General features: G+C 48.2%; 1 protein-coding gene across 2 annotated transcripts in view; it reads right to left on the bottom strand.

The window, feature by feature from the left end:
• The window catches only part of LOC147224182 (cell adhesion molecule 2-like), a 183,583-nt gene extending 158,879 nt beyond the window's left edge, over positions 1-24,704 (bottom strand). For both annotated transcript variants that reach the window (XM_086164164.1, XM_086164165.1), the window contains exon 1: positions 24,343-24,704. In XM_086164164.1, coding sequence (XP_086020290.1) covers positions 24,343-24,670 — 328 coding nt within the window. In that variant the 5' untranslated portion in view covers positions 24,671-24,704. The remainder of the gene's footprint in view (positions 1-24,342) is intronic.
• Between the last annotated feature and the right edge of the window lie 1,622 nt (positions 24,705-26,326).

Here is a 26,326-nt window from a genome sequence, read left to right as displayed (position 1 = left end):
AAGACAGGATGTTTGAAATGTGTCGGCCGCCCGGGATGATGGCGCCCGGCCGATTGGACGTAGAAAAGAATCCCCCATCGGACGCCGGCAGGGAATTTCTGGCGTCGACGGTGAAGCGTCCACGGCGCTACGCTACGGCTAAACCGCAATGAGTGATACAACACTGCGCTTTCACAGATCTTCTCAGAAGTAAAATCATGAAAACAAATGTTTTGCTAGCACTGCGATTGTGTAACCAGCTGCGAATACTACAATATCAAAGTAATCCATTTCTTCGGGACTCCTACTCCGCCCATCCCGAAGTGATGGATTTCAGCCATTTTGCTGAATGAATATCAATGTCTGATGGGTTAAAAAAAAAAAAAAAAAAAAAAAGATTTATGAGATGCTATTTCGGCATTGGACGCCTCGGCTCAGTGAACGCAAACACCCCGAGCCCTCCACGCCGCGACGAGGAGTAAAGGAAGAGGGTGGACGACTACCGGGGTCAAGAATTCACATCGCGTTCCGTCGCTGAGGACGGGTTTGCATGGTTTCGAACGCTCGAAGACATTTACTTTCCCCCGCGTTCGGGGCCTGAGCGCGGCCAAGTCCCAGCCGGAATCAAACAAAGCACTTCACGCGGAAAGCGGCGGCATTTGAATAAACGGCACGGCGGATCTGAGAGCGCTCACTGCGCAACTCTTTCCCCGGTCAAGTGATTTTTCCAGGGGGGGGTTTCGCGACGCTATGCGACGGGTGGAGCGGGGGCGGGAGGCTGGGAGTCGGACGCCGCCGGCGCCGGCGCAGCCGCTCCCTGCTCGTCTAAGCGGTAAACATCCGAAGGCGTCAAAGCGACTGGCTGGCCGGCGTCTGGGAATCCGTCTGTAGGCGCGCTCAGGTAGAACAGGAGGCCCCGGCGGCGCCGCCATGCAAATCTCTTCTGTACACTGGGAGCTCGTTTGTTGTTATCTCCTCCGCCGCGGTAAGTCGAGTTTGCTAAACGCTCGTAAACTCTCCGGCTGGTCCGAAAGGCGGCCGCCTCGGCCCCGGCAAATTCCGATTTCGGCCCGCGGCGCTCGGAAAAGGCCGCCCTCCGGTCCGTAAACACACGACGGAGACAGCGACATAAATCACGAGACAGCCGGCTCACTTTCGGAGATTCTTCCGCCGAGTTTAACTTTGAACCCGTAACACAAAGGGGTCAATTACTCAGAGATAATCCATAACTAATTTACTTGATTGATGGTCTAATTACGCCTGTTTATGTCATGGCTGATAATTCGCTCTTTGATAAAGCGCGAGCACGCTCTTCAAACTCTGAGCAGCGGCGGTAATGAGCGTTGCAAACATTGATATTGCTCGGAGCCTCCTCTCACCGCCACCCCTTCTCCGTGGCCTTATCGGCGGCCGGCGTCTCGCGTCCCGATCTACATCGCCCACTTTCCGAGGTCGGCAGGAGGACGGCGACGTCGGCGTCTGCCTCCGGCTCGACGGAGAGAACCTGAACTAGCGTCCGTGCTGGTATGGAGGTACGACTCCCCCCCCAGGGTTTGGGAGCAGATATAGAGAGCAGCAAGGTCTGCCGCTATGCTACATTCAGACCGCTGTTACAGCAGAGAGACAAGAATTTCTTCTAAATATTTGAGGCAACTTCAAGTGCACATGTCCATAATGTTAGCTTTCTAAGAGCACGCAGTTTGTTAAAGTTAGCTTTGTAATAACACGCAGGTCGGTAATGATAGCTTTGTGCAACTGCGCCGTTTCGTTAATGTTAGCTTTATATGAGCATGCAGGTTGATAACGTCAGCCTCGTACAAGCCGAAAGGTCGGTAATGATAGCTTTGTACTAGCAGCCAGGGCCAAAATGTTAGCTTTGTATAAGCATGCAACTCACTAATATTACCTTTGCACGAGCATGGAGGGCGGTAAAATTAGCTTTGTGTTAGTGCACAGGCCGGTAATGTTAGCTGCGTACAACTGTTTTGTCAGAGCGGCCAGGACGGTAACATTAGCTTTTTACCAGCACGCAGGTGGACAACGTCAGCTCTGGTGACGTTCATTTTGTCCATTCATGCAAGTTGCTAATGCTACCATTCAGCAAGCAGCAAGCTAGGTGACTTAAGCTACGTACAAGCACGCAGGTTGGTGACGTTCATTTTGTCCATTCATGCAAGTTGCTAATGCTACCATTCAGCAAGCAGCAAGCTAGGTGACTTAAGCTACGTACTAGCAAGCAGGTTGGTGACGTTAGCTTTGTACCAGCACATGCGTTGTAAAGTTAGCTTGATATTAGCGCATGGGTTGGTGAACCCTGCACAAGCAAGCAAGTTGATGAAAATGCTTTACAAAAGCACGCAGGTCAATAAGGTTAGCTCTGAACTGGCACGCACGGTGATCACAATAGCATTTTATGCTCACGCAGATCGGTCGCGTTAACTTTGTACAGCCACCCAAGTTGATAATATTAGCTTTTTACAAACTTTGTCCGTCTGCTGTCAAAGAGGCCAAGGGTTTATTTCTTTTTTTCTCCAAAAGAGGTGATTATCTCATCGGCTCGGAACAATGGGAATAAATTGGAATAATTTAATCTGAGCATTCATGCCTGCTAATAGAGGCAATCCCCCTTTTCTGCTTTTTAGCCTTTTTTAAAAAATAATAATAATGAATTAACTCGTCGGCACAAGCGAAACGAGACAATGGCGTTTTTATTTAATTGATTCACCAACGCGCGCAATTACAAAATGTGCGAGACGAAAAATTACCGCGCGTCAACTGAGCGATGTTTACGGCTTTTGTTCGGAACGGCCGCTCAGTTAATAATTACGTGGTAAATAACGACGGGCGCGCTCAATTTCGAGCGCCGCGCACTCCAGGCCTACGACGAGTTACATGGATGACGGTTCTCGCCGTCCTCATTACAGTTGCATTTATTTACGCCCAACGTTTTGGTCCAGGGATTCCCCAAATCCCCACGGCTTCTCGGGCGACTTCGCACCAAGCTCCGCCTTGTTGTCAAAATACGGTAAATTTCCTTTTGCTAAAGTCTTCATCACCACTTCACTACAATTTCAAGACAGTTTGCCAACATCAAGTAGGTCACTGGTCTTTTTTCATTTTATTTTATTTTATTTTTTACACCCTAACCTCCCCTCAGCCTCCTTGGGTGACAGATCCGCCACATTCCCTGTATTTAAAGTCATATTTACCGAATTTATTTTTATAATTACCACAGCAGCAGAGCCTGTATAAACAGGATGAGAGCAGCGAACGCATGAGTGGCAGAAATGATGTTAACTAATCCGGTTACACAACTCTCACACACACACACAGACACACAACCGCACACACACCTTGAAAAGTCATTTAACAGTGCTTCCCTCTGAATGCGTTGAATGGTCGCGGACCTGAAATCAATTCAAATATTGGAGGTTCCAGAGGACACACACACACACACACACACACACAAGGAGGGAATAAATGTGACTTTGTGGCTTTTCGGGTCAGATATCCAAGGATATCAGCAAAAAGGACGTTCGGATGTTCGAGAAGCAAACACGGACGGTAGAATCCGCTGGAACTCTGAGAGGGAAAATAAACTCTTCATCCAAGCAGAGGCGACCCGCGGAGCGCGAAAGCCGCTAACTGGACCCGGCCGGCTTCAGACATAAGGAGTTCTAATAAGGAAATTCAGGAAGTAGCCTCCTCTGGGGGAACCTTTTTTAGTTTTGCATTCCCACAGGAAGTGAAGGACCACAGTAGGAACCGGTGTGAGTCGAGTATCTGCGATGTGCAATTTGAGTGCCGCGCTCAAAAACCAACCACAAAAGAACAGGACACGAACAACATAGAGAGCCGAGTTCAGTGTGGAAATAGCACACCGTGTGAAGGAAAGCGGTAACATTAGCTTTGTGCGAGCACACAGGTCAGTAACATTAGCTTTTTACTAGCACACAGGTAGATAATGTCAGCTCTGTACAAGCAGGCAGATTGGGGACGTTAATGTTGTGCGTGCGCGCAAGTTGCTAATGCTACCAGCTCGGTAACATTAGCAACGTCAAAACTAACATTTGTAATGTTAACTTTGTACGAGCGCGTAGGTGCACATCGGTGAACCTCATACAAGCGAGCAAGTTGAGAGCGCAGGTTAATAAGGTTAGCTTCGTTATGAGCACGCAAGTTGATCATATTAGCTTTTTACAGGCCGCATTAGCTTGAACTTGCTAAAAGCGTGAAAGCTGCTACCTGGACCCAAACGGCTGTTATGAGCCGCTTTCAGAGATTTCAGGAGGTCAAATAAGGAAATCCAGGAAGTAGCCTCCTCCTGGGGAACCAGTTTTACTTTTGCATTTCCACACGTAGTGAAGGACCAGTTCGACACAAGCGTCCGCGATGTGTAACTTGGGCGCCAGGATCAAAAACAAACCCCCAAAGAAGAGGAAGACGACACGGACAACATACAGACCCGAGTGCAGTGTGGAAATAACATACCTTGTGAAAAACCCCGCCGTTTGCTAACCTTGAATGTATTTCGGCCAAGAGGTTGACATTCCTCCTCAAGCCCTGGAAACCCCTCTGTGGCGGTGACCTTTGACCCCCCTCTGTTTCTTGCAGCTTCTTTCCACTTTGTCGCAAGAAAACAGCTGACCAGTAACCATAGTAGGTTTTAAAAATGGCGCTCTCCGATCCGCAAGTAGCATTTGGTAACAGGCGTGGCTTAAGAGTTCCATAAATCGCCTACATCACAATGGTTGTGAGTAGGAGAAGCAGCTAAAATTGTTTTAGGAGCCGAGATCGCCGGTCCGAAGGGCCCAACAAACAGCCGGGCTCCTGAAAATATTCTAAGAACTAAAAGTTCCTCCACTGCGATCGTCATCTCCGGCCTACACGTCGCATCCTGTCGTCTTCCACCTCCTTTTCTCCTCCCCGACCCGAGCGGCGGCCGCGAGATGAATTTCCCTTCGCCCCTTCGGCTTCGTCGGTCTCCGGGAGGCCGGAACATCCGGAGGCGCCGCGAATCCCTCACACTGCGACATAAATCGTGTGTGTCTTGATCATTAGGATACTGATTGGCTCTGTGTTAGACGCGAGCCCGGGCGCCGTAACTCAAAAAAAAGAAGAAAAAAAACAACAGCGCGGTGAATAATCGAGGAAAATCACGTTCTGCGGGGGGCGGCGAGGGGGCCTGTGGCTGCTGCTCCCTGTTTTTCAGAGGAACGTATTCAAAAGAAATGGACAACGTTGAAGCCAATTATTGGAAACCGTTTCAAGAACTGCACTCTTTGACACGGAGGTGGCACGTTTCCAAACGCCGTTTCCATGGTTTCCCTTAATTCGCGGCGGTAATGCATTGAATGACTCGCCTCTTCACGCCGGAGCCCAAAAGTATGAAAAAGAGCAATTCAGAAAAAAAAAAAAAAAAAAAACGGTCAAAACACGTTACTCCTTCAGCCCCCCGCGAAATGTCACATTCTTAATGGCGGCGTGCCGCGTGCGCAGCAGGACCAGGTCAACACACCGACGGTGAGTGTGTGTGTGCGTGTGTGTGTGTGTGTGTGTGTGTGGGCGGACTCCACTCGAATCTGGGCCCTTCCTGTTAATCCAGGAATTGTAATGCAATCAATGGCTTCACGCAGGTCTTCTGGAAACCTGCTAATAGGAGTTCCTTTGTAAATGGAATATATTTGCTCCGCCGGCTGTTCAGCACCTATTAGAAAGTCAAATGTCATTTATATTTAACCTGTGAGAGACCCGCATCAAATATATATATATACATATATATATATATATATACACACACACTGTAGAACCTGGGCTTAGGAACGCTCCTAATAACGAACTAATCGGCCTACGAACAGGGTTTTCCATCAAATATTTGAGCTGCAAACAAGCCTCAGTGCGCAAACAAACAAACCGACAAACTCACAGGCCTTCCGCCTCGTGGCGTTGTAGCATAGCGGCGATCGTGCGTGCTAATACGCATTGTTTACATCGTTCATATTTGTGTTGTCCTGTTTTTTTTCAGTAAGCTAGGCTTTCTTTTTGGAGAGTCCATGTTCTTCCTGTGTCTCCATTTTCCTCCCACAGTCCAAAAACAGGCAGAAGGTTCACTGGACAATGTTCAGAAGTGTGAACAAGAGGGTCAATACTTGTATGTCTCTGTATGATGTGATGGCTTAGGAGCACTCGAGCTTTTGATCAAATTTTGAATCGAGCTGTGAACAAGCCGTGGTGCATGAACACACAAACAAACATCAGCTTTCCGCGTTGTTTACGTTGTTCATCGTCGTGTTCTCCTGTTTTAACGCTTCTTCAGTAAGCTAGCCCTCGTTGTGGCTCCCCAAAAAAAGTGCCTGTACTTTGTGGTGTTAAGGAGAAGTTAAGAATTTCAGTCGATCTAAAGAAGGAAATAACTAAATATAAGAGCGGCGTTCACGTTACAGATCTCGCCAACGACAACACGGCTAAGTCAAACATCTTTACAATCCCGAAAAGCAAAGATGCGCTTAAGACAGCTGCTTTGGCTAAAGGGGCGACTACGCTAACGAAGCAAAGGTCTCAAGTCTTGGAAGAAGCAAAAATGGACAAAGGAAGTTTCCCTGTGGGGATCAATAAAGTTTATCTTATCTCATCTAAATGTTAATGCTAGTTTGGATTGATGACAGACAGCTAGCTGGAGATAGCATTAGCAAGGGTCTCAAATGTGAGAAGGCTTACTTTGGTGACGGAAACACAAGGTACATATGCAAGCAAGAAGAGAAAGAACATCGGGCACCGCAATAATTAAGGCTATCTTTAATTCCTTTCTCTATTTTTGCCACAAATAAACCCGTAAAAAAAAAAGTTTTGAAAAAAGTGCAATATGTTTTTGGGGCTAGAGAACAGATCAGTGGGGTTTATATTGATTTCAATTGGAAACATTGATTCTGTTTGTATGTAGTCGTTAGTTTGTATTTCTTTTTCTTAGTTATTATTTCTAACGAAATTAAAGTATCACTGAGCAATTATTTACAAACTGCTATTTTTTTTATTAGTAGGGTCTTTGTGTGATGTCGTATTCTCTACTTTATTGTCAGATTGTCTGTATTGCTATTCTTCTGGAGTGAAAAAAGAATTTCATTGCATTGTTTGACTCACTATTTCCTTACAAGATTCAAGTATTCATTGTCGTATGTTCAATCAAATTCTCGCTTTGCACTCCACAGTGCATTTGGATTTATATTGACAATAAATAGGTAGTGTAAACATTATAATAGAACCACATAAAATGCATGTGTGTAAATATAAAATGTATTATTAGTAGAAGATAAACTTTATTGATCCCCACAGGGGAAATTCTTTTGTCACGTCAGCGTAACAGATGATAAGTGTCAAATAAATATAGATATAAATTAGGGTATGAGACATGAATGAATGGGTGAAGTAGTCAATGTTGTGGTGAGGTTGCGGTAGCTCAGATGCACAAGAGTTGTGTGTCGTCCAGACACGAAATAGCGTCAGCCGCAGTTTGCCGTGAAGGGGAAGGGCGACCGATCAGAAGCGCGTCAACTTAACACCGGGCCTCCGCTGTTACCTCGGTCGCAGGGGAAGAGATGACGGAGGTTGCGGTTTCATCCGAAAACCCCCGGCGGAGCCTGTCAATCTCGGATAAAACTGACATCGCCTTTGTGCAGCTAAGAATATCTAAACCGGCGTTCTCCGCCGCCTGCCGCCGCCGCCGCCGCCGCTCCCGTGTCACCACTGGCAAAAGAGCAAGTTATTCAAGATCAGCCGGCGGCGGCGACGGCATTCCGGGGGAAGGAACTCTTAAAATATCCTGATTGTGTTTCACTGATTGTGTTTTGAGAGCCGGGAAAAGTGGAGCACGGAGACGCGATTAGAGCCAGATGTTATTAGCGGTGTCATCAGTAACGCTTGCACCTCGTTGCGATATTTTCCCCGCCTGATGGAGCTCGGCACCGGGATGCGTCGCCGTCCACCGGTTGTTGTTGTTGCTGTTTAGACGCATTAACGCCACGAGATAGAGGGAGGATGAGGAAACACAGCCGGCGCCGCGAGCAATGTTCGCAGTCAGCAGCCTGATGCAACGCAGACGCTCCATTTACGGGCGCTAATATAAAACGGCTGATTTCCCCGTTCTACCCGCAACATAAGTCGTATAGAAAATAAGTCATGTGGTCGGGTCAGGTCACATGACAGCTGTTCAGTACAGCTGCGACTTCCCTGAAAGTGCATTAATGTGCATTCGTTCATTATCAATACAGCTTTTTTTGCACGCGGGCTGATGGAGCCTTTCTCAACTGTCATTGGACGAGAGACAGCGTTCACCTCGGATCAGTCGCCCGTCCATAACAGGTCAAAAAAACAATAAATATGTAATTCAAACATTGTATAGCAGGGGTCCCCAAACTACGGCCCGCCTCCACATTTTGCTCGTTCCCTGAACAACACCAGAGATGCATTATGATTTTTTTTTTTTTTTTTTTTCATTCTGGCCACATAATCGTGACTTGTACAGGACTGTCTCAGAAAATTAGAATATTGTGATATTCATGATATTCTAATATTTTGAGATGGGACTTAAGATGTAAGCCATAATCAGCAATATTAAAATAATAAAAGGCTTGCAATATTTCAATTTATTTGTAATGAATCCAGAATGTATGACGTTTTTGTTTTTGTGATTGCATTACAGAAGATAAAGAACTTCATCACAATATTCTAATTTTCTGCATGCATAGAATGTAATATTCTATTTCACCCCTCTGCAGGCTGTGCTTTATCTGAAACCCCTCCCTCAAAAAAAAAAAAAAAAAAAACCTGGACACACCCCTGTCAAAAAACACGTAATAATGGCAAAAAGATTAGGTAAGAGAAAAATAGATTGAGAATGCAGGGTATTTAACCTGCGGTGGACGAACGATTATTTTTCTGTTCAATTCAAAGAAAAGACTTTTTATCTCATCTGTCAAGAGATGAGACAAAGACATTATTCATTAATAATGTTATCATTTATTTTCCGATTTTTTTTCCAGTCAAGATCCCAGAAAGGGTTCATTTTTGGTGATGCGTGGCTTTCTGGAAAACAATAAATGTTTATGTTTAGACACCTCTGCGATGGTATATTATTTTACATAATATTTACATATTTTACATATTATTTTACATATTTTTTTTAAAAACTGGTCCCCCCGTCAGAGAAGGGAAATGTTATTTGGCCCTCGCAGGAAAAAGTTTGAGGACCCCTGTTGTATAGCAACACATGGACACACACAGTACAAACATTCAATTTACCTGAAAGTTCGACATAAACAACCGTTCACCTTCTCATTCACATTTGGACGATGTGAATGACGATTCGGACACGTGGACAATATAGCGACTCCACGCAGACGGTCCTGTCGTAGCCAACCGGGGACTTTGTCACCCTTGTTTACATGAACAATAATGATAATTTGTAATTTCACCCCTCTACAGTGTAAATCCCATCGCGGTATCCTTCCGTAGAAAGAGGTATTAAGAAATTGACATTATCCAGATATTATTATCCATCTCCTGCCTCTTATCCTGCACTCAGGGTTGCAGGGAGCCTATCCCAGCTGGCCACATACAAAAACATTCACATATTCAGGGAAATTTTCCCTTTTTTTTTCCCCCGTTAACCTGCTGAATGTTTTCGGAATATGGGAGGAAACTGGAGAACCCGGAGAGAACATGCAAATGTGGCGGAATCGAACCGTGGTCCTTCGCGGCGTGAGGCCGAAGCGCTAACCGCCGCGACGCTAACAAATTTAATATCTCGGTGTTTATTTTTTTTTATCGTTCCTGGCGAGCGCGCACGCCTCTTGTAGCTGTAGCATCCGGATCGGGGCTGCGGACAAAGGAAGACGTCGACCCTTCAGAAGGACCGGTCTAAAAATAGCACCCTCATTACATCCCGAGGTTTGAGGAGGTCTGAGGGATTTATCGCCGTGCCGTCCGCCGAACGGGGCGTCTCGCAACCGGCGACCGTGAGGAGGACGGGACAAAACGGGAAGGATTCGGCGGCGCCGGCGTTCGGAGGGATAAGCGCTACTCTGCCGCACGCCGTTCCCCGAAAATCTCGTTTTCTTCCGGTCAGGATGCCGGTGGAAGGAGAAAAAAAAACTTCCGCCATTAAGACTAAGTATGAGTAACCTCAGAATTCTGGAAAAAGACCCCACGGTTTCTCGGCGGGGCAAAAGCCTGCTCCGAGTCCACGGCCATTTCAAAATGGGAGCTTTTTCTCCCGGCAGCCAATCCGGTAGCGGAACACTGCGGGGTGGCGTAGGGTGGGTCACGTGGCGGCCGGCGCGCGTCTTCCTGGCGGCGAATGTGTAATCATTTTTGATCCCATAAAAGTCAGGGTTCATCCAATCCGGCCATTAGAAAAGCTTTCTGGATCCGACAAATTTTATGCCATTTCGGCCCCATTCGAAACAATTACACTTTTCATTGTGGACGGAATTACGACGGTGAGATTTTCTGTAGAGAGGCATTTCACTCGAGTTTTTCCCAAATGCCGATTTGTGGCATTTTGACATCCGCGCGAGAAAAAAAATAACTTTATTTAGACAGACGGTATTTAACAACAGGCATCCCAGCGTCTTGTATCTTCAAAAGCTGAGGATTTTCTACCAAAACATTCACGGTGGGTTAACAGCATTGGAAGCGAGATGGAATATTTATCAGATTACCGGTGCAAACTAACGCTTTACGGGTCGACTTTATGATTATATGCTGAATTCCTTGCGCTATTGACGTTAGCATTAGCGCTAACCAGGCAACGAAGACGCTTCAACGTGCAGACATTATCCAAGAATTGAACCAGCAACCACCAACCAGCCACAGCCGCCTCCCATCAGGCTGACATCTTTAAAAGTCATATTAAAAATTTAGAAATGGCACGGCGAGGCAGGAGAGGCGACGCCCGCAGCCACACTTGTTTACATCATGAATAAGAGAAGTCGTCGGCCCAACCGCCGGTTGGGCGTCTCTTCGGGGCCGGATGGAGGGGATTCGAAGACGAGCCCATTTCCCGGCGGTCGAACGTTAAGTTAGACTCTCCGTCCATCGTCTGAAAGCAAGATCCTAGAAACGCCATTGACGCTTGAGAAACAGTCGTCATCCGGGGTAGAAACAAGACCGACTGTTTCTCCTCTCCACCTGGTGGAGATGAAAAAGCGAATAAAAAAAAATTGCGTCAAAACCAAAAAGTTCCTTCGTCTGGGCTGGAATGAATCGTTCCCAGAACTTTGTGTTCAGCCATCTTGGGAATACGACGGCCCCGGGGGCGATCAGCAGGTGGTGCCGCTCTCTCCGTAACAGACAGCTCCTACTGCGATGCCAACTCCTGGCAGAGAAACTCTAAGCGAGATGAGTTTATTTATTTTGTGTAATTACAACGCAATAATTACATATGATGGAAAATTACTTGACACCAGAACTGCAAGTTGAGACTCCAGAATGTGCTGGATTGGTTGTCGTCCGTCTTGTCGGACCTCCGGATTGGCTGACGCTACACGGCCGCATTATGAGAAAAAAAAAGTACCCGGTTTATCATGTATTATTTGTTTTAGGTTTCATTCGTAACTCATCTGCAGGTTTGAGAGGAACGACAGGTCGGTTTTCAATGTTTACGATCAGTTCACGCGCCGAGATTAGCCTGGAAGTTAGCTTGGAGTCGCATTGGTCTATCGCTGTACGTTAGCTTAGCAAGGGGCCGGAACGGAGTTTGGAGACAGCCTTCCTTTTCCAGGAGGCTCTGGATCTCCTCAGAATGTCGTCCTATCCCGAAAGCATATCGCCATCGCACTCTCCTTCATTCATTCATTCATTGAAACTAGCAAAAAAAAAAAAAAAAAAGTAGTAATAAACAGATTAGCGCAAACATGGCGATACTTTTTACCTGCTGACGCTTTTAAACCCTGCGTTGCAAATGTCGTTTCTAATAAACCTAACTACCTGACACGCTTTTAAAAGGCAAGTCGAACTGGTCCATTAGTTAATTGGAAAAAGCAGCTTGTAAATGGGCAGGACTGCGCCGATCTCAACAGATTAGCGGGCGACAGAATCCCAACGCCGTCACCGTTCAAAAGCCTTTCAGGCCGAACGAAGGCGCTCCGAAGACAAACTTGTGAACGGATCGCTAAAATATCGTCGCTCAGATCAGGCTGTGAAATTACAGCGGGCGGTAAAGGATGCTGGGATTAGCGCAGTTATGGTTCAAACCGTTATTTCTGGCTAATATTACACAGATATGCCATTGTTGGTTTTGCGCACCCCTTTTAGCTTGAAGGTCACGGCTGGTGCTAACGCTAACCTGACTGTCTGAAACGGCTCGGCGAAAACTGTCGCTACGGTACCCCAAAAGTTAAGGCCGTCAGGAAGGGAAATCGGACCCCGCGTCGGACCATCGCGCCATCTGGACGGGAAAAAAAGGCGACATCAACGCCCCTCAAAGAACCCGCCACCTCCGCACTCGATCAATAGTCGTCCCTCGCTCGGTGGCGCTCGGTTTTGTTTTTAAGTCACGTCTTTGCGGACAAAAGCCTCCGTTCGATCACGCCGTGACAAACCTCCCGACTCGGGAGGAGATCCGACGGACGCCGCCGGACCCCCCGGCTTCACCCTCCCCGTCGCAGCGCTGAAGGAAACGGCAGACGTGCCGCGTTCCCGCCGAGAAACGTCTCTGTACCTTTCAGTTTGTGTGCCTTCCACGCTTCACATCCTCCCCGCCCTCCCTTCTCGCTCTCGAAGCCCCCCCCCCCCCTCCTCCTCCTCCTCCTCCTCCACACCGTCTTTTATTTTAATTATATATTTTTTTCCCACCAGCCCCGAGCAAAGCACGCTCCTCTCCGGCTCGGAGTTCTCGCGGCCGCCCGCAATCGGTATGCAGCTCCCGTTCCGGTTGCTGATCCCTCTTTATGAGGACACGGGTTTCAATGCTTTTATCCCCACCTTCACTTACAAATACGCGCGCATTCCCGTATCTACACTTCAGCTCCGCAGCTCCTGGAAACCCTTCCTATAGGACGCTAATATGAGAAGAGCTTAAATAGGCGTGTGTGTGTGTGTGTCTTTCCTATGAATTCAGGCTTCTGCAGATTTGTTTTTATGGATTGTTGAGCTATCTGTATTTTCCTAGCGGGCCGGTTAAAGGCTACTCCGCTCCGAAAGGATCCGATAAATGCATCTTGCACCTTTAAATAAAAAAAAATAAAGGGAGCCGGGTTTCAGTCGCGGGATGCGTCTGAGCTTTTTTTTTTTTTTTTTTTTTTTTTTTTAAGCTTCAGACATCAATAACGGGCTCCCTCGCCAACACATGCAGCTATTACAGCCTCCACCGTGAAACAAGCGCTAATTTTAGTCAATTTCCTCCCTCGAATTCATCTGGGCCTGGCATCGAAGGGGAAAGATAAAAAAAAAAAAAAAAAAGACCAGGAAATGCGATTCGGAGAAAGTTTTAATAAATATCTCTCAAGCTGGGTCACACGGAGTAGTTGATAAATAATAATAAAAACAATAATAGAAGTTTCGCCCTATTTTCCCCTTCAGTAGGGGACAGTGGGCGTGGCTGGTCGACATGGAAACGCGTCAGGTTTTGAGTTTTTAGTCGGAGGACGAAGCCGACAAAGCAGGAAGTCAAACTGGACTACAAAAATGGAGGACGGCGCGGTTAGCTGCGCTAACAGCGACAGCTAGCTGTTTGTCCACCAACCCCAAGTGGGCGTGGCTAGTCGGCATGGAAACGCGTCAGGTTTTGAGTTTTTAGTCGGAGGACGAAGCCGACAAAGCAGGAAGTCAAACTACAATACTACAATATTTCTACAATAATGGACTACAATAATGGAGGACGGAGCGGTTAGCTGCGCTAACAGCGACAGCTAGCTGTTTGTCCCCCACGTTTGTCGTGAGTGTGTTAGTGTGTGCGTCGATGTCCGACCCCCAAACTTTCATCCGTTACCATAGCGACAGCCCCCCTCCGAATCCCTCCGGACCCCGCCGACCCCCCCGCGGCTGCTGATCCCAACAGGGCTTCGGTCCGAGACGTGTTTTTTACGATTTCATTTCATTTGCAATGCGCCGCCATCAATCTTCACCCGCCGTGAGAAAGTCTCACACTATCAGCGTTTTGCTACTCCAGGTTTTTTTGTTGCGCTCGGTGTGTTCCGCGTTCACGGATGAAAAGACGTTCTTATTTTTTTTTTTTTTTTTTTAATATTTTCCTGTTTTTCGCGGTTGGAACACGAATCCCCTGAGCTCCGGCGCTCAAATATTCCACGCCATTTAGGTTCGTGAATCAGCTTCCCTTTTGTTTCGTTTGTTTTTTTCGTTTAAAAATGAATCCGCCGGGAATCGTTCAGTGTGATTGGACAGTCGAGGGACTGACGTTCGGGATCAATGAGTGTGTGTGTGTGTGCGCGCGTGTGTGTTCTCGCAGCGCCGGAGGCGGGAGGCTGTGTTTCAGGATTCCACTTTCTACATCGTTGACGCAACACAAACAAAACAACGGCCTATCGGGATACGGATGTGATGATGATACGGTTTTAAAGTTTAATGAACCACCAACAAAAGGATGTGTGTGTGTGTGTGTGTGTGTGTGTGTGTGTTTTGGCGATCTAAATTCTCCAAGTTCCCTTTCTGCTGTTCTGTTCTGGTTTTTAAAGAAAAGAGTCTGTCGTGATTCGGTGAAGGTGCCGGTTGGGTGAAGGTACAGTCCATTCCCTTCCGTCCCTCTCATCCCGACATGAGCTGCTAAATAGGGTGTGTGTGTGTGTGCGCGTGTGAGAGTGTGTGTGTACAAAACCCGAGCGCCGAGATCTGCCTCCAGTCGGGTCGCCAGTCACTTTTGATCAGACTGACAGGGAAGTTAGCTGGCAGCCAAAAACCCAATCACTCTTTCTGGAACCTTCCCAGATGTGAGGAGGAGGAGCGAACGGCATCCATCATGCCGGCTTCGCTGAATTACAGACGTTAAATTCTGCGCTGGAATTCTGAGGTGAAAAAAAAATAGGAAAATCATCTCAGGTTGGGGAGCTTCGGACGGGTCGGGGAAGCAAAAAGGCGCGATAAGAACGGCGTGCAGGGACGGACGGCGGGAGCCGCCTGCTGGCGACCCGCACTTTCAAAAATGCAACAAGGTGCTTGAGGAAATGAGAAGAAACGAGTAAAACAACCGCCGGGAAACGTCAAGGCCGTATTTGCAGGGGTCGCGTCGGGAGCGAGGTGGAGCTCGCCGAGGGGAATGAGATCCACGCGCTCAACCGCAACCCAGGAGCATACAACGCTAAAGAGCGACGGCGCTAACGGCGTGAAGTGATGACATCTCACAGTGCGGACACTCGCCATATTTGGACGCATCGACAATGACGACCAGGAGTACAGACGTCTGATCGCGGGTTTTGTTGACTGGAGCGACCAGAACCACCTCCTAGGATGCGGTTCCTGAAGAATCGGAGGAGACGGGTGCCAATCGGCGCCCAGGGTGAGGAGGTACTCCTATGACAACCTTGGGATCCACATTAATAATAAACTGACAGACACACCGATGCACTCGACAGGAAGGGGCAGGACAGGATGTTCTTCCTGAGGACACGGAGGTCGTTTGGCGCCTGTAGCTCCGCAAGACCGGTCTTCTTGGCTATCCTGTGCCAGGACTGCTGAGGTCAACAAGCTAGTGAGGAAAGCCGGCTCGGCGGTGCGACCGAACCATCTCCGATCGGTAGCGGTGGGGATGGCGAAGCGGAAACTGGACGCTAAGCTGAACTTGGGAACTCCTTCCCACTTCCTGCACGACGAGCCGTGGCTGACGGGCGGCTCGTTCGACCGACGGTTTAGAACCCAACGCTTAAGACGCTTCTTCGTGCCCACGGACTGAACAACAACACTCTGGATGGCGGAGATTCATCCCCGCTACCACTACCTCACCCATTCCTCACTGTTGTCCTTTTTTTGTTTAAATAAATCCCTGTTGGTCTCAGCCCACTCGCATCCTGCCTATCTTGGTTTATTTATTTTATTCTTGTCATTTCCATTGTCACTCTGTCTACGTTGTAGTTTAGTTGTGTTTGTCTATTTTCACCCTTACTCTCTTTTTTTTTTTGTTCATTCTGGTCATTCTTATCCTTGATGCTGTTGTTCTCTCTGTTGTCGATTTATTCGTGGATGTATTTTACTTTTTCTAATTGTCCGTCTATTTATGTATAGTGTGACTTATAACTGTTACGCTACTGTGACAAAAAAAGAATTTCCTATATGGGGATCAATAAAGTTTATCTTATGTTATTATTTTAGCCAACGACCTGCAGCGAGCTTCTATCTTGGTAAAAATGATAAAAGTCTAAAAATATGGTTTTATAACTATTTATTGATATGATTACCGTAATTTCCGGACGATAAGCCGCGACTTTTTTTCACGTAAACAACAATGCGGCTAATATATGGACTTTGGGTGTGGGACGCTCACGAGCTTCACGCCGCTAAAACGTTTATCCTCGTCACATCGGACCGATGAAATGACCGGGAAATTCTGAGTCCTCTCAACTCCGACAACGAAGAAGACGACTTTGACGGTTTTAGTGCGCAGGAGGAAGCCCGAGATAGCGATCGGCTAGCCGGTGCGGCTATATCGAGGTGCGCTCAATAGTCCGGAAATTACGGTACTCTAGAGTCAAGGATTTTAAGGTGAAGGTTTCATGGGACGGCAAAGTGTTTCACGCCTCTTCAGACATCTTTCAAACATCATACATGCAAATAAAAGTTGACAAATTTGTCCAAGACATGCAACTATTCGCCTACTCATTCACGCATATATCGTTTTGGGATCTCCAGTGAACCCTCGGCGTGTTTTGTACTGTGAGAGGAATCCTGAAGAACCCAGAGGAAATCCACGCCCAACGTGGAGAGAACATGGAGACTCCAACCAGAACAACCGGGGATGATAACCGCCGCGCCACCCTGCCGCTAATACATGATTTTCTCATTTTCTTATTAAAAGCTCTGATGAAAAACGCTTAGCTACGTGCTCGTTTCTATGCTATCACTGCTGTTAGCGAGCCGCGGCGGCAATACGGATCTAAATAATCCATCAGATCTGTCGGTTTGACTGGGACGGAGGGGAGCTCGGCGAAGGGGCGCCGACAGCATACGTTATCGTCGGGCGAGTAATCTTTAAGCGCGTTCCCCGCATTCGCCGGAGCTCAGCCGGGCCAATGTACGGACGTCAACAGGAGGCGGGAGCGACAGCGATCGCTCCACCGCAATACATTCGTCCCTTTTTTTGCCGGATTATTCATTTGCCCGGAGCGCGCGGCCGCATCCCGGCCGGCTCTCGGCAGCTCGGAGACGCTCGGCGGGGATAAGCTAACCCTGGGTGGCGAGGAACAGGTACCCTTGAATGTAAACCACCTTGCCTCCAGCTCAGACGGCTTATTCCCGCCGCCCGATTATTCCGACCCACAGGAGATGCACCCATGCATACGACTCCCAGGCTCCCGCCGCCTCGCGGTGTGTGACATCTCACGGCTCGATATGTATTCGAGAGATTTTTGACTCCGCTCTCGCGTGAAGAACGATGCCGTTACCGCCGCTTTCGAGCCGAAGTGTTGGGGGGCGGCGCTGAAATAAGAGAACCCAAAGGGAGGCCTCGGTTTCCTGTGCGGGCCGGTTCGGTCCTGCGCGGCGACAAGGGAGCTAAGAACGTGTCGCATCACGATGGCCGGCGGCGGTGATGTGCCAGATGCTCACAAAGGGGGTGATTCCACTTTCTAACCCACTCCCACCCTTCGTTTTAGGGGTCGGAATCACTAACAGGCACAAAATTATCAGCAACTTTGCCTCAGCGAGGAGAAATGCTGAGTTTGCAACCGAAAAACGGCAACTGGGGAACAAGGCAGGGCATATCGCAAAACAGAAGAATCAAATGTGAATGCGGACGATGGATTTCATTCAACCAAACAAGCTTTGCTAGCTAACATGTGGACAAAAACGCTAGCCGGAAGCTACAGGACTTGCAGCTAATCACGCTCACAAAGAAAGATGCCGTCAGACGTGACAACGGGTGACGCCCACGATGGAAACTTGCGGGTCGGCTGCAGATCGGAGTTAACCCTCATATTATGTTAAGGGTCAATGGGTGAAATGGGTCAAATTGACCCTTAACATAATATGAGAGTTAAGCTAGCAATTAGCCCCTTTGCGATTTCGGATGAACCGGAATACCGGTATGTTTCCAGCCAATCGCGGCTGACGACCATTCCCTTGACTTGAGCTTTCCGTGGAAAAAAGCTAGTTTGGGCGATTTGATGACCCGGGATTCTCTGAGGGGCGAGGAAACCCCCGCAAGCGTGTTCCACCTACCAGTAAATTTTGTTCATTTCGCAGAACATACGAAGAGCGGGACGAACGACGAGGTCCGGGTTCTCCTGTCCCCTGAGAGGAACATATTCGGCGGTACTTCGAGTCGGTGTACCGTCGAGGTGCGGCGCAGTTCCTTTTCCCACTTCCCCCGTACAACACCAGCCTGATTTGAATCAATTCCCCTGAACTTTGAGGTGCGGTGGAAAGGCAGACCGCAAAGATTACAAGGAAGTCTTTTCCCCGGGTAAATAAGTTCCTGGGAATCAATAGCTGCCCTTGGACAGCTCCAATTTAGTTCCAGGAACTAGCCTCCTCCAGGGGGAACCTTTTAGTTTCGCATTTCCGCGGACAGTAAAAGACCGCGGTAGTTTCGCGAGCATCTGTGACAAATACTTCACACGCCGCGCTCACTCCGGGATAAACCGCCCAGATGAAGACGACACGGAGAGCGAGTTACCACGGCGTTCTTGCTCACCATGGACTATCAGATGGACTGGAGTGTATTAATTCTCTCCCCTGCACTCCTCCGTTAGCTCCGTTAGCTAACTCTGCACTTATTTTGTTCAAAATGCGGATGTTCTCCTCTGAGACGCAGCAGGTCAGAAGAGCTCAGACCTTCTCTGACCGCTTCCTCACTCCATTTCTCGCCGGTTCTGTCCATTTTGCCGCAAAGGAACAGCTCAGCGGTGACCTCCATCGTTTTCAAAAATGGCATTTTTCAGAGGTATTTTGATAACGGCCTTATAAAATCCACCAAGCAACAAGCAACCGACGTCACATGAGTTAACTATGGAGCCGTGACCAGACTTTGCCTCGGAGTGGGAGCTAAAATAGTTTAAGAAGCGAACGTCCGGGGTCTAAAACGTTACTCCAAAAAGTTCCCGCAGTGCCAAAGAGGCCATTGCTGCTGGGTTTACGACGGAAAAAAAAGGGGGGGCCACGCCGGGCTTCGCAGGGGCCAATCATCTACTTGCGAGCGGTGAGTCATGATGGGAATCGGGGGGACGCGGGTGAGGAGATAAGAAACGGCCCCGTCAATCATCCGTGAGACGTCGCGCAATTTTTTTACACGGACGTGTAATCGCCCGCTTTGGATGCCGATCCTCCACAATTATGTCGCGGTTATTGGTTACCACCCCACCCTCCCCGTCACCACTGCTAACAAGCAGTCCGTACTTTTGTAACGCCCGGGAAAAGCTAATTTCCCAGCATAATGCACAGATCCCCCCCCGCCGCCGCGAGCCGACACCCCCGCAGGAACAATGGCCCGCAGACCCGGGAACGTTCGGTTAATTCATATAACACCCCCTGCCTATTTTCCCCGCGCCTTAATTGAATTTACATCCTGATCAATGCAAATGAAAACATTCACATGCTGCCCAGAATATAATGCATGGGGGGAAAAAAAAAAAAAAAAAAAAAAACAGGAGAAGCTGCAATAACGGCTGCAGGTGAATCACACGTAGGATAGATGACCACGTGTGTGTGTATGTGTGTGTCACCGACGAGCGGCAGGTCACCGCCGCCATCCGATGTCTCCATTCACGTGAGGCCGGCATCGGCCAAATTGCTTTGCACGCAAAGCGGCCTCTCGCTAATCCTTCGGAAAAAAAAAACCCCTAAGTCGAGTCGGTCCGGACGCCATTTGAATGTTTCCCATTTTCGCTCGTCATCTCATTTCCTTCCCTAATTAAGAAGCAAACCCCTCCCCCCTTTTGCATGAAAAGAGAATTATTCACCCCCAGCAAAAATCCGATTTCGATATTGTACTGAAAAACAAATCAAAATAAAATAATCTTTTATCTTCCCGCACGACCGCCGCCAATCGTCGCCGCCGCACATTCGCGCCGCGACCACACGTCGTGCACGCCGGACGTCGCGGGAATGTCTGAGGAGATAAGGAACAATGAACGGCCGGGCGCCTCCATAAAGGAAAACGTCCCCTCGGCAGAATCCGGAAGGGGAACCGATCGGCGGAACGTAGATTCCTGTCAATCCCGGTCCCGCAGATCTCTGCTGATGTAGCCGCGATGTTTAGCGCTGATAGCCGCCCCGCTGTTCGACCGTCCGTTTCCTACCGGTTTGAGAGAGACTGCTAGCCTGCCCCCCTCCGCTAGCTTCCCCCTTCGGAAGAGGATATCGGACCTGAGATCGATGAAAGATCTGGATCGCGTCTTTCAAGTAGCGAAAGCCGATTTCAGCAAAAAAAAAAAGTTCCTAGCATTGTCCGGCTCCAGTTTGGTCCCAGGATGTAGCTTCCTCCAGGGGAGCCTTTTAGCTTAGCATCCCCACAAGCAGTAAGGGACCGGTGCGAGGAAGGCATCTGCGACGTGCGCATTGAGGGCCATGCGAAAAAAAAAAAAATACCGAAGAAGGAGGGGAAGACGGCACGGACAACTTGGAACGCGAAGTCGCCACTGTTAGCAAACGCCGCACTCATTTTGGCCAAAATGTTGACGTTCCTCTGCGAACCCTGGAGCTTTTACATTTTGGTGGCTTCATTCGCCATCGCATTTGTCTATTTTGTGAGGAAACATCCGAGCAGCGACCACAATAGCTTTTAAAATTGGCGGTCCGCAAGAAATACCATGTAATGGGCGTGGCTTACGAGCTCCACCAATCACCTACGACACATGAGTTCCAATGGAACCGTAAGGGGGAATGTTTGAGCATAAGGAACAACGGCGGGGACGCAAGTGCTCGTGACGTGCACCGAAACAAACAACTGCAAAGGAGAAGCCGACCGTGGACTATCATAGGGGTTGCACCGCCTCACCGTGTGAAGAACCCTACCGTTAGCTAACACCGCGATTATTTCGGTCTAAATTTTGACACGAGCTTGAACCCTTTTGTCCCAAGAAAGAAGCCGCAACAGTTTTTAAAAATGGCGTTCCGAACGGCAAGAAGCGTCCGGTAACGGGCGCCGACGATCACCTACGTCATAGTGCTAACGGAATTAGAAAACACCCGGATTCTTGGCTCCTCGGCCGAAACATCCTTGTTCCTGAAAAGGTTCTGCAACTGCAAAATGGTAAAGAGGCTACACATCTTATTTCTTGCTTATTTTATTTTCATGACCAGGGAGTTACATCTGTAGTCTATTTTTTGACGCGGGATGAAAATACATAATGGATTTTTTTTTTTTTTGTTTTGTTTTTTAATAATTCAACGAGAAACGATTATGGGATGGCACCTCTTGTCACCCCCCCCCCCCCCCCGCTTTGCACGACAATTAACCTGCTTCGCATTAAAAGCATTTCGCCGGGGCGCAGCACGCCGTGGGCTGCGCTCGCAGATAAGACTTCAGGTGAAACCCCGAAACGGCAGGGGTGGCCGCTTGGGGGGGGGGGGGGGGGGGGGGGGGTCGGGGTCTCCGCTGCCACAAAGACGGCCGAGGTTTCAATCCAACCCACCGCTTCGTCCGCTAATTTGAAAATCGAGGGGGGAAAAAAAAAAAAAGCCAGGTTTCGCCCGGAGCTCCTTGCAAACAGGAAGTAGCCACGACCGGCCTCCGAAAACCAAGGCCCGCGACGCCTTCGTCCACGCTGTTTTGTTCCAACGCCATTTCTTTTGTTTAGCCCCCCCCCCCTCCCTGCAGGGCCGCGGACACGCTGGAGTGCAAACAAAAAAAAAAAAAAAAACCTCTCCTACCCGGGGCTTGTTCTGGAGACGCTCTCCAGATACACGCCGGTGCGCGTCTTCAAAACGCCGCTCCGCGATCTCACAACCCGGAGCCGGTTTCGTACCCCGGCTTCTTGGATTTGTATGGAGGGGAGCTGGAAGAGCGAGCGGCGTCGTCGTGAAGAGAGCATCCCAACGGGGAGCCTTCATGAGCATGTTGTGACGCTCAAACAGCGTGATAGCCCGCGACACTTCAACATAAACCTCTCCGGCGGGGGGTTAGCGGGGGGGCGGATGTGTCGTTGAGTCGCGTGAAAACACGGGCGGCTGAAAACTGTCCGTCAGAAAAAAAAAAAAAAAAAAAGGGAGGATAAACCTACTCGAAGGAAAGATCTGTAAGTCAAAGATTTTAACCTTCTGATGATGAATTCACACCTCAGGTTGCTACGGATATATATGTGTGTATACATACATACATACATATGTATAGATGTGTGTGTGTGAGGAGGAACTAATAATGAATGAAAGTCGCTTTGTAGACACACCCGTGTGTGTGTGTGTCTACAAAGCGAGAGGTGGGCGTGATGTCTCCGAGAAAAATCTACGTTTGAAATAGAACTAGTGACACACAGTGAGTTGTTGATGTATTGTGTGTGTGAGATAGATAGATAGATAGATAGATAGATAGATAGATAGATAGATAGATAGATAGATTTCATAGCACATCTATAAAGCACTTTTCTCATATATGAGGGGGGGGTTCCCGACCCGACCCCCCCCACACACACACACACACACACACACACACAAACACAGCAGCATATGAGAAAAGTGCTTTATGAATAAAAAGTCTATGATGACTAATATATTCCTAATAAGTGGGGGCGAATTTTTCATTTGAAACAGGACTAAAGACAAAATCAGTCACTTATTGATATACATATAGACACACACACACACGTATATATATATATATACATAAAATACCTGATAGGAGGGGGCTGATGTGTCAGAATCTATGTTTGACGGAGTCAATGAGTGATTAATTTATTTTGTCCATGTGTGTATAGAAAGATAGATAGATATATAGATAGATATTTTAAAATTAAAGTTGGCTATACACACACAGGCAGATGACACAACAGTGATTCTTACATTTTGATTGAGTGTGTGTATGTTCATACATACATATATATATATATATATATATATATATATTACGTAGAGAGAGAGAGAGACCGGTTTATAAAAACATTACCAACCGAATAAACTGAATCACTAATTCCAGGACAGAGAGAGACAGAGATAGATGGATAGCTATTTTAACAATAAAGTTGTAAACACACACACGCACATATACACGCGTGAGAGGTGGGGGTGATGATATCTGCATTTGCCATGGGACAAATGTCAGTTGATGTTTATTATAAACTGGTGTATTTACATAAACAAATACACACACACACACACGTACTTTTATATCGTATATACTATGTATATATATATGAATATGAATGTCTTTATGTTTGTAAGAAGGGATGGATTTTGGAGGGGTCCAAAAACCGGGATGGGGGGGGTTCCCGACCCGACCACCCCCCCCATCCCGGTTTTTGGACTGACCCAAAGTCCCGCGTGCCGCAGACGCCCCCCCACGCGGTCGCGTGCAGGGCGGTGGCTGCGCGAGCGGATCCACGAGCGGGACGGGTCCGTGGGGAGTTGAGGGAGTTGTCGCCGGGCGCGCGCACGTGCACGCGCAAACACACACACACACACACACACACACACACACACACACACACACACACACACCTACCTGCGTTGAAACAAGCAGCCCAACTTGCATCGTCGCTGCTGCATACCAATACACTTCCCGCACACACACGCGCATACACGCGCACACGCCAGCGCAGACTTCGCTGTGCACATCCGGGGATTTTTGGATTTAAACATCATGAAAAATAATAATAATAATAATAATAATAAACGTGCCCGTGTCCGATCTGCGGGCGGGCTGCGGGCGCCGCACCTGCAGCCGGACGTCTGACGTGTCAATAGGTCCGAACCCCCGCCTCGTCACACGCACACGCACACACGCAAGTTGCCAAGTTGCGTCGCCCGCCGCAGTCCGCGCCTCCTCCGCCACGCACGTCCCAACTTCCGCCGGCGGCCACGCAAAAAACAAAATAAAAAAAAAATAAAAAAAAATAAAAAAAAAAAAAAAAAAGAAAGTGCCGCGTTTCCACAATCAACTCCTGACCGAGCGTGTGTCACGACCGCGCACACACGCACGTACCTTGAACGGAACACACACACATGCACACGCACACGCACACCACGCCCGTCTGCGCGGCATCATCACCTCACCTTTCAAGACGTGGGCGCAGAGGCTGGAGAGGATGAGGAGCAGGTGCTGCTTCACAATCATATTCTCTTCTTCTTCTTCTTCTTCTTCTTCTTCTTTTTCTTCTTCTACTCTCTCTCTCTCCCCTCCACGCAGTTCCACGCGTCGAGACTCCACTCCGCGTCCGCGTCTTTCGTCTCCCCCCCACGCACCGCGTCCCTTATCCAGGTGAACGGCGCAGTGAGAGTGAACTCCGCCTGCCTCCCTGTGTGTGTGTGTGTGGATGTGTGTGTGTGTGTGTGTGTGTGCCCCCCCCCTCCTCTTGTAGATTCCCGGGGCGGGCGTGTGCATGTGTGTGTGTGTGAGTGTGTGTGTGTGTGTGTGAGGCACAGATGCTCGTCGGTAAAGTGCGGATCCAGCCTCCCGCTTTATTACCCGCGCCGGAGCCGCTGCGTGGCGGCGGAAGCCCCGCCCCCTCACGGCGGCTAATCAAGGCGCTCAGCCAATGGGAGCACGCCTAGAATTTGCGGGTTAAACCGTCCGCATGATCACCCCGTGCGGGGTTACCTTGCGTGTGTAGGGGTGCTCCTGGAGGCTTTTGAGACAGGGGTGAATATCTGGGGGCGTCTTCGCACCGTGAAGGCTGGCAGGGAGAAATGGCCGCCAATCAAAAGCGATTTTCAAAAAAATCAAAAATGGCCGCCGAGCTAATTAATTAGCGTTGTTTTTAGCATCCCTCGGCGGCGCGAAAAGGCTCCGAAGAGCGGCGAGCGCGAATCCACGAGCAATCTGTGCAGACCCAGGCGGGGTCGGAGGCGGAAGAATCGCTTTCTCGGCCCGCCGCCGCGGTTTTACACACTTTGACGCACCGACGGAGGAACTCGACTCCGTTTTGTCGCCGCTTTGTATCAAACTGCTGACCTGATGGACGCCTGAAAGCATGAACGAATGAGGGAGCGAGTGAGCAAATAAGTGTGTGAAGTGTGAGTGAGTCAGTGACTGAATGAATTATGTGAGCGAATGAGTGTGTGAATTCATAAATGAGTGATTGGTCTCTAAGATGTGTGTGTGTGTGTGTGTGTGTGGGAATGAATCACTGAATAAATGCGTGAGCGAATAACTGTGTTTCCAAGATGTGTGAGTGAGTGAATGAATGAGTGTGTGAATTCATGAGTGAGTGTGTCAATAAATGTGTACCTAAGGTGTGTGTGTGTGTGTGAGTGTGAATGAATCACTGAATGAATGCGTGTGAATTGAGTGAGTGAATAAATGAATGAATTATTGAGCGAATGAGTGTGTGAGTTCATAAATGAGTGAATGTGTCTCTAAGATGTGTGTGTGTGAATGAATCACTGAATGATTGCATGAGCAAGTGTGTGAATAAGTGTGTTTCCAAGATGTGTGAGTGAGTGAATGACCGTGTGAGTTAATTAATGAGTGAATAAATGAATTAATTAGTGAGTGAATGAGTGTGTGAATTCATAAATAATGAGTGTGTGAGTGAATGACTGTGTCTCTAAAATGTGTGTGTGTGTGTGTGTGTGTGTGAATGAATCACTGAATGAATGCATGAGCGAGAGTGTAAATAAGTGTGTGTCTCTAAGATGTGAGTGAATGAATGAATTAATTAATGTGAGTGAATGAGTGTGTGAATTCATAAATAATGAGTGTGTGAGTGAATGAATGTGTCTCCAAGATGTGTGTGTGAATGAATCACTGAATGAATGCGTGAGCGAGTGTGTGAATAAGTGTGTGTCTCTAAGATGTGGGTGACTGAATGACTATATGAGTGAATGAATCGATAAGTGAGTGTGTGAATTACCGCATGTGTGTGTAAGTGAGTTTAAAACATGCGAGTGAGCAAATGAATGAATGAGTGTCCGGTCGTCTGAAAGATGGGAGTAAATAAATGATTGTATGTTTTTATGGCAGGAGAACGAGCCAGTGGCGGCTATTTTTTTTTTCTAAATGACGCACGAATGAGAGGGTGAATCCTCTCTGGTGTGT

Source organism: Fistularia commersonii, chromosome 18 (assembly GCF_037954325.1).
Source record: "Fistularia commersonii isolate RoL2024-O1a breed Wild chromosome 18, RoL_Fcom_v1.0, whole genome shotgun sequence".
In the NCBI taxonomy this organism is placed as follows: domain Eukaryota; kingdom Metazoa; phylum Chordata; class Actinopteri; order Syngnathiformes; family Fistulariidae; genus Fistularia; species Fistularia commersonii.
This window is presented reverse-complemented; position numbering and strand designations above follow the sequence as displayed.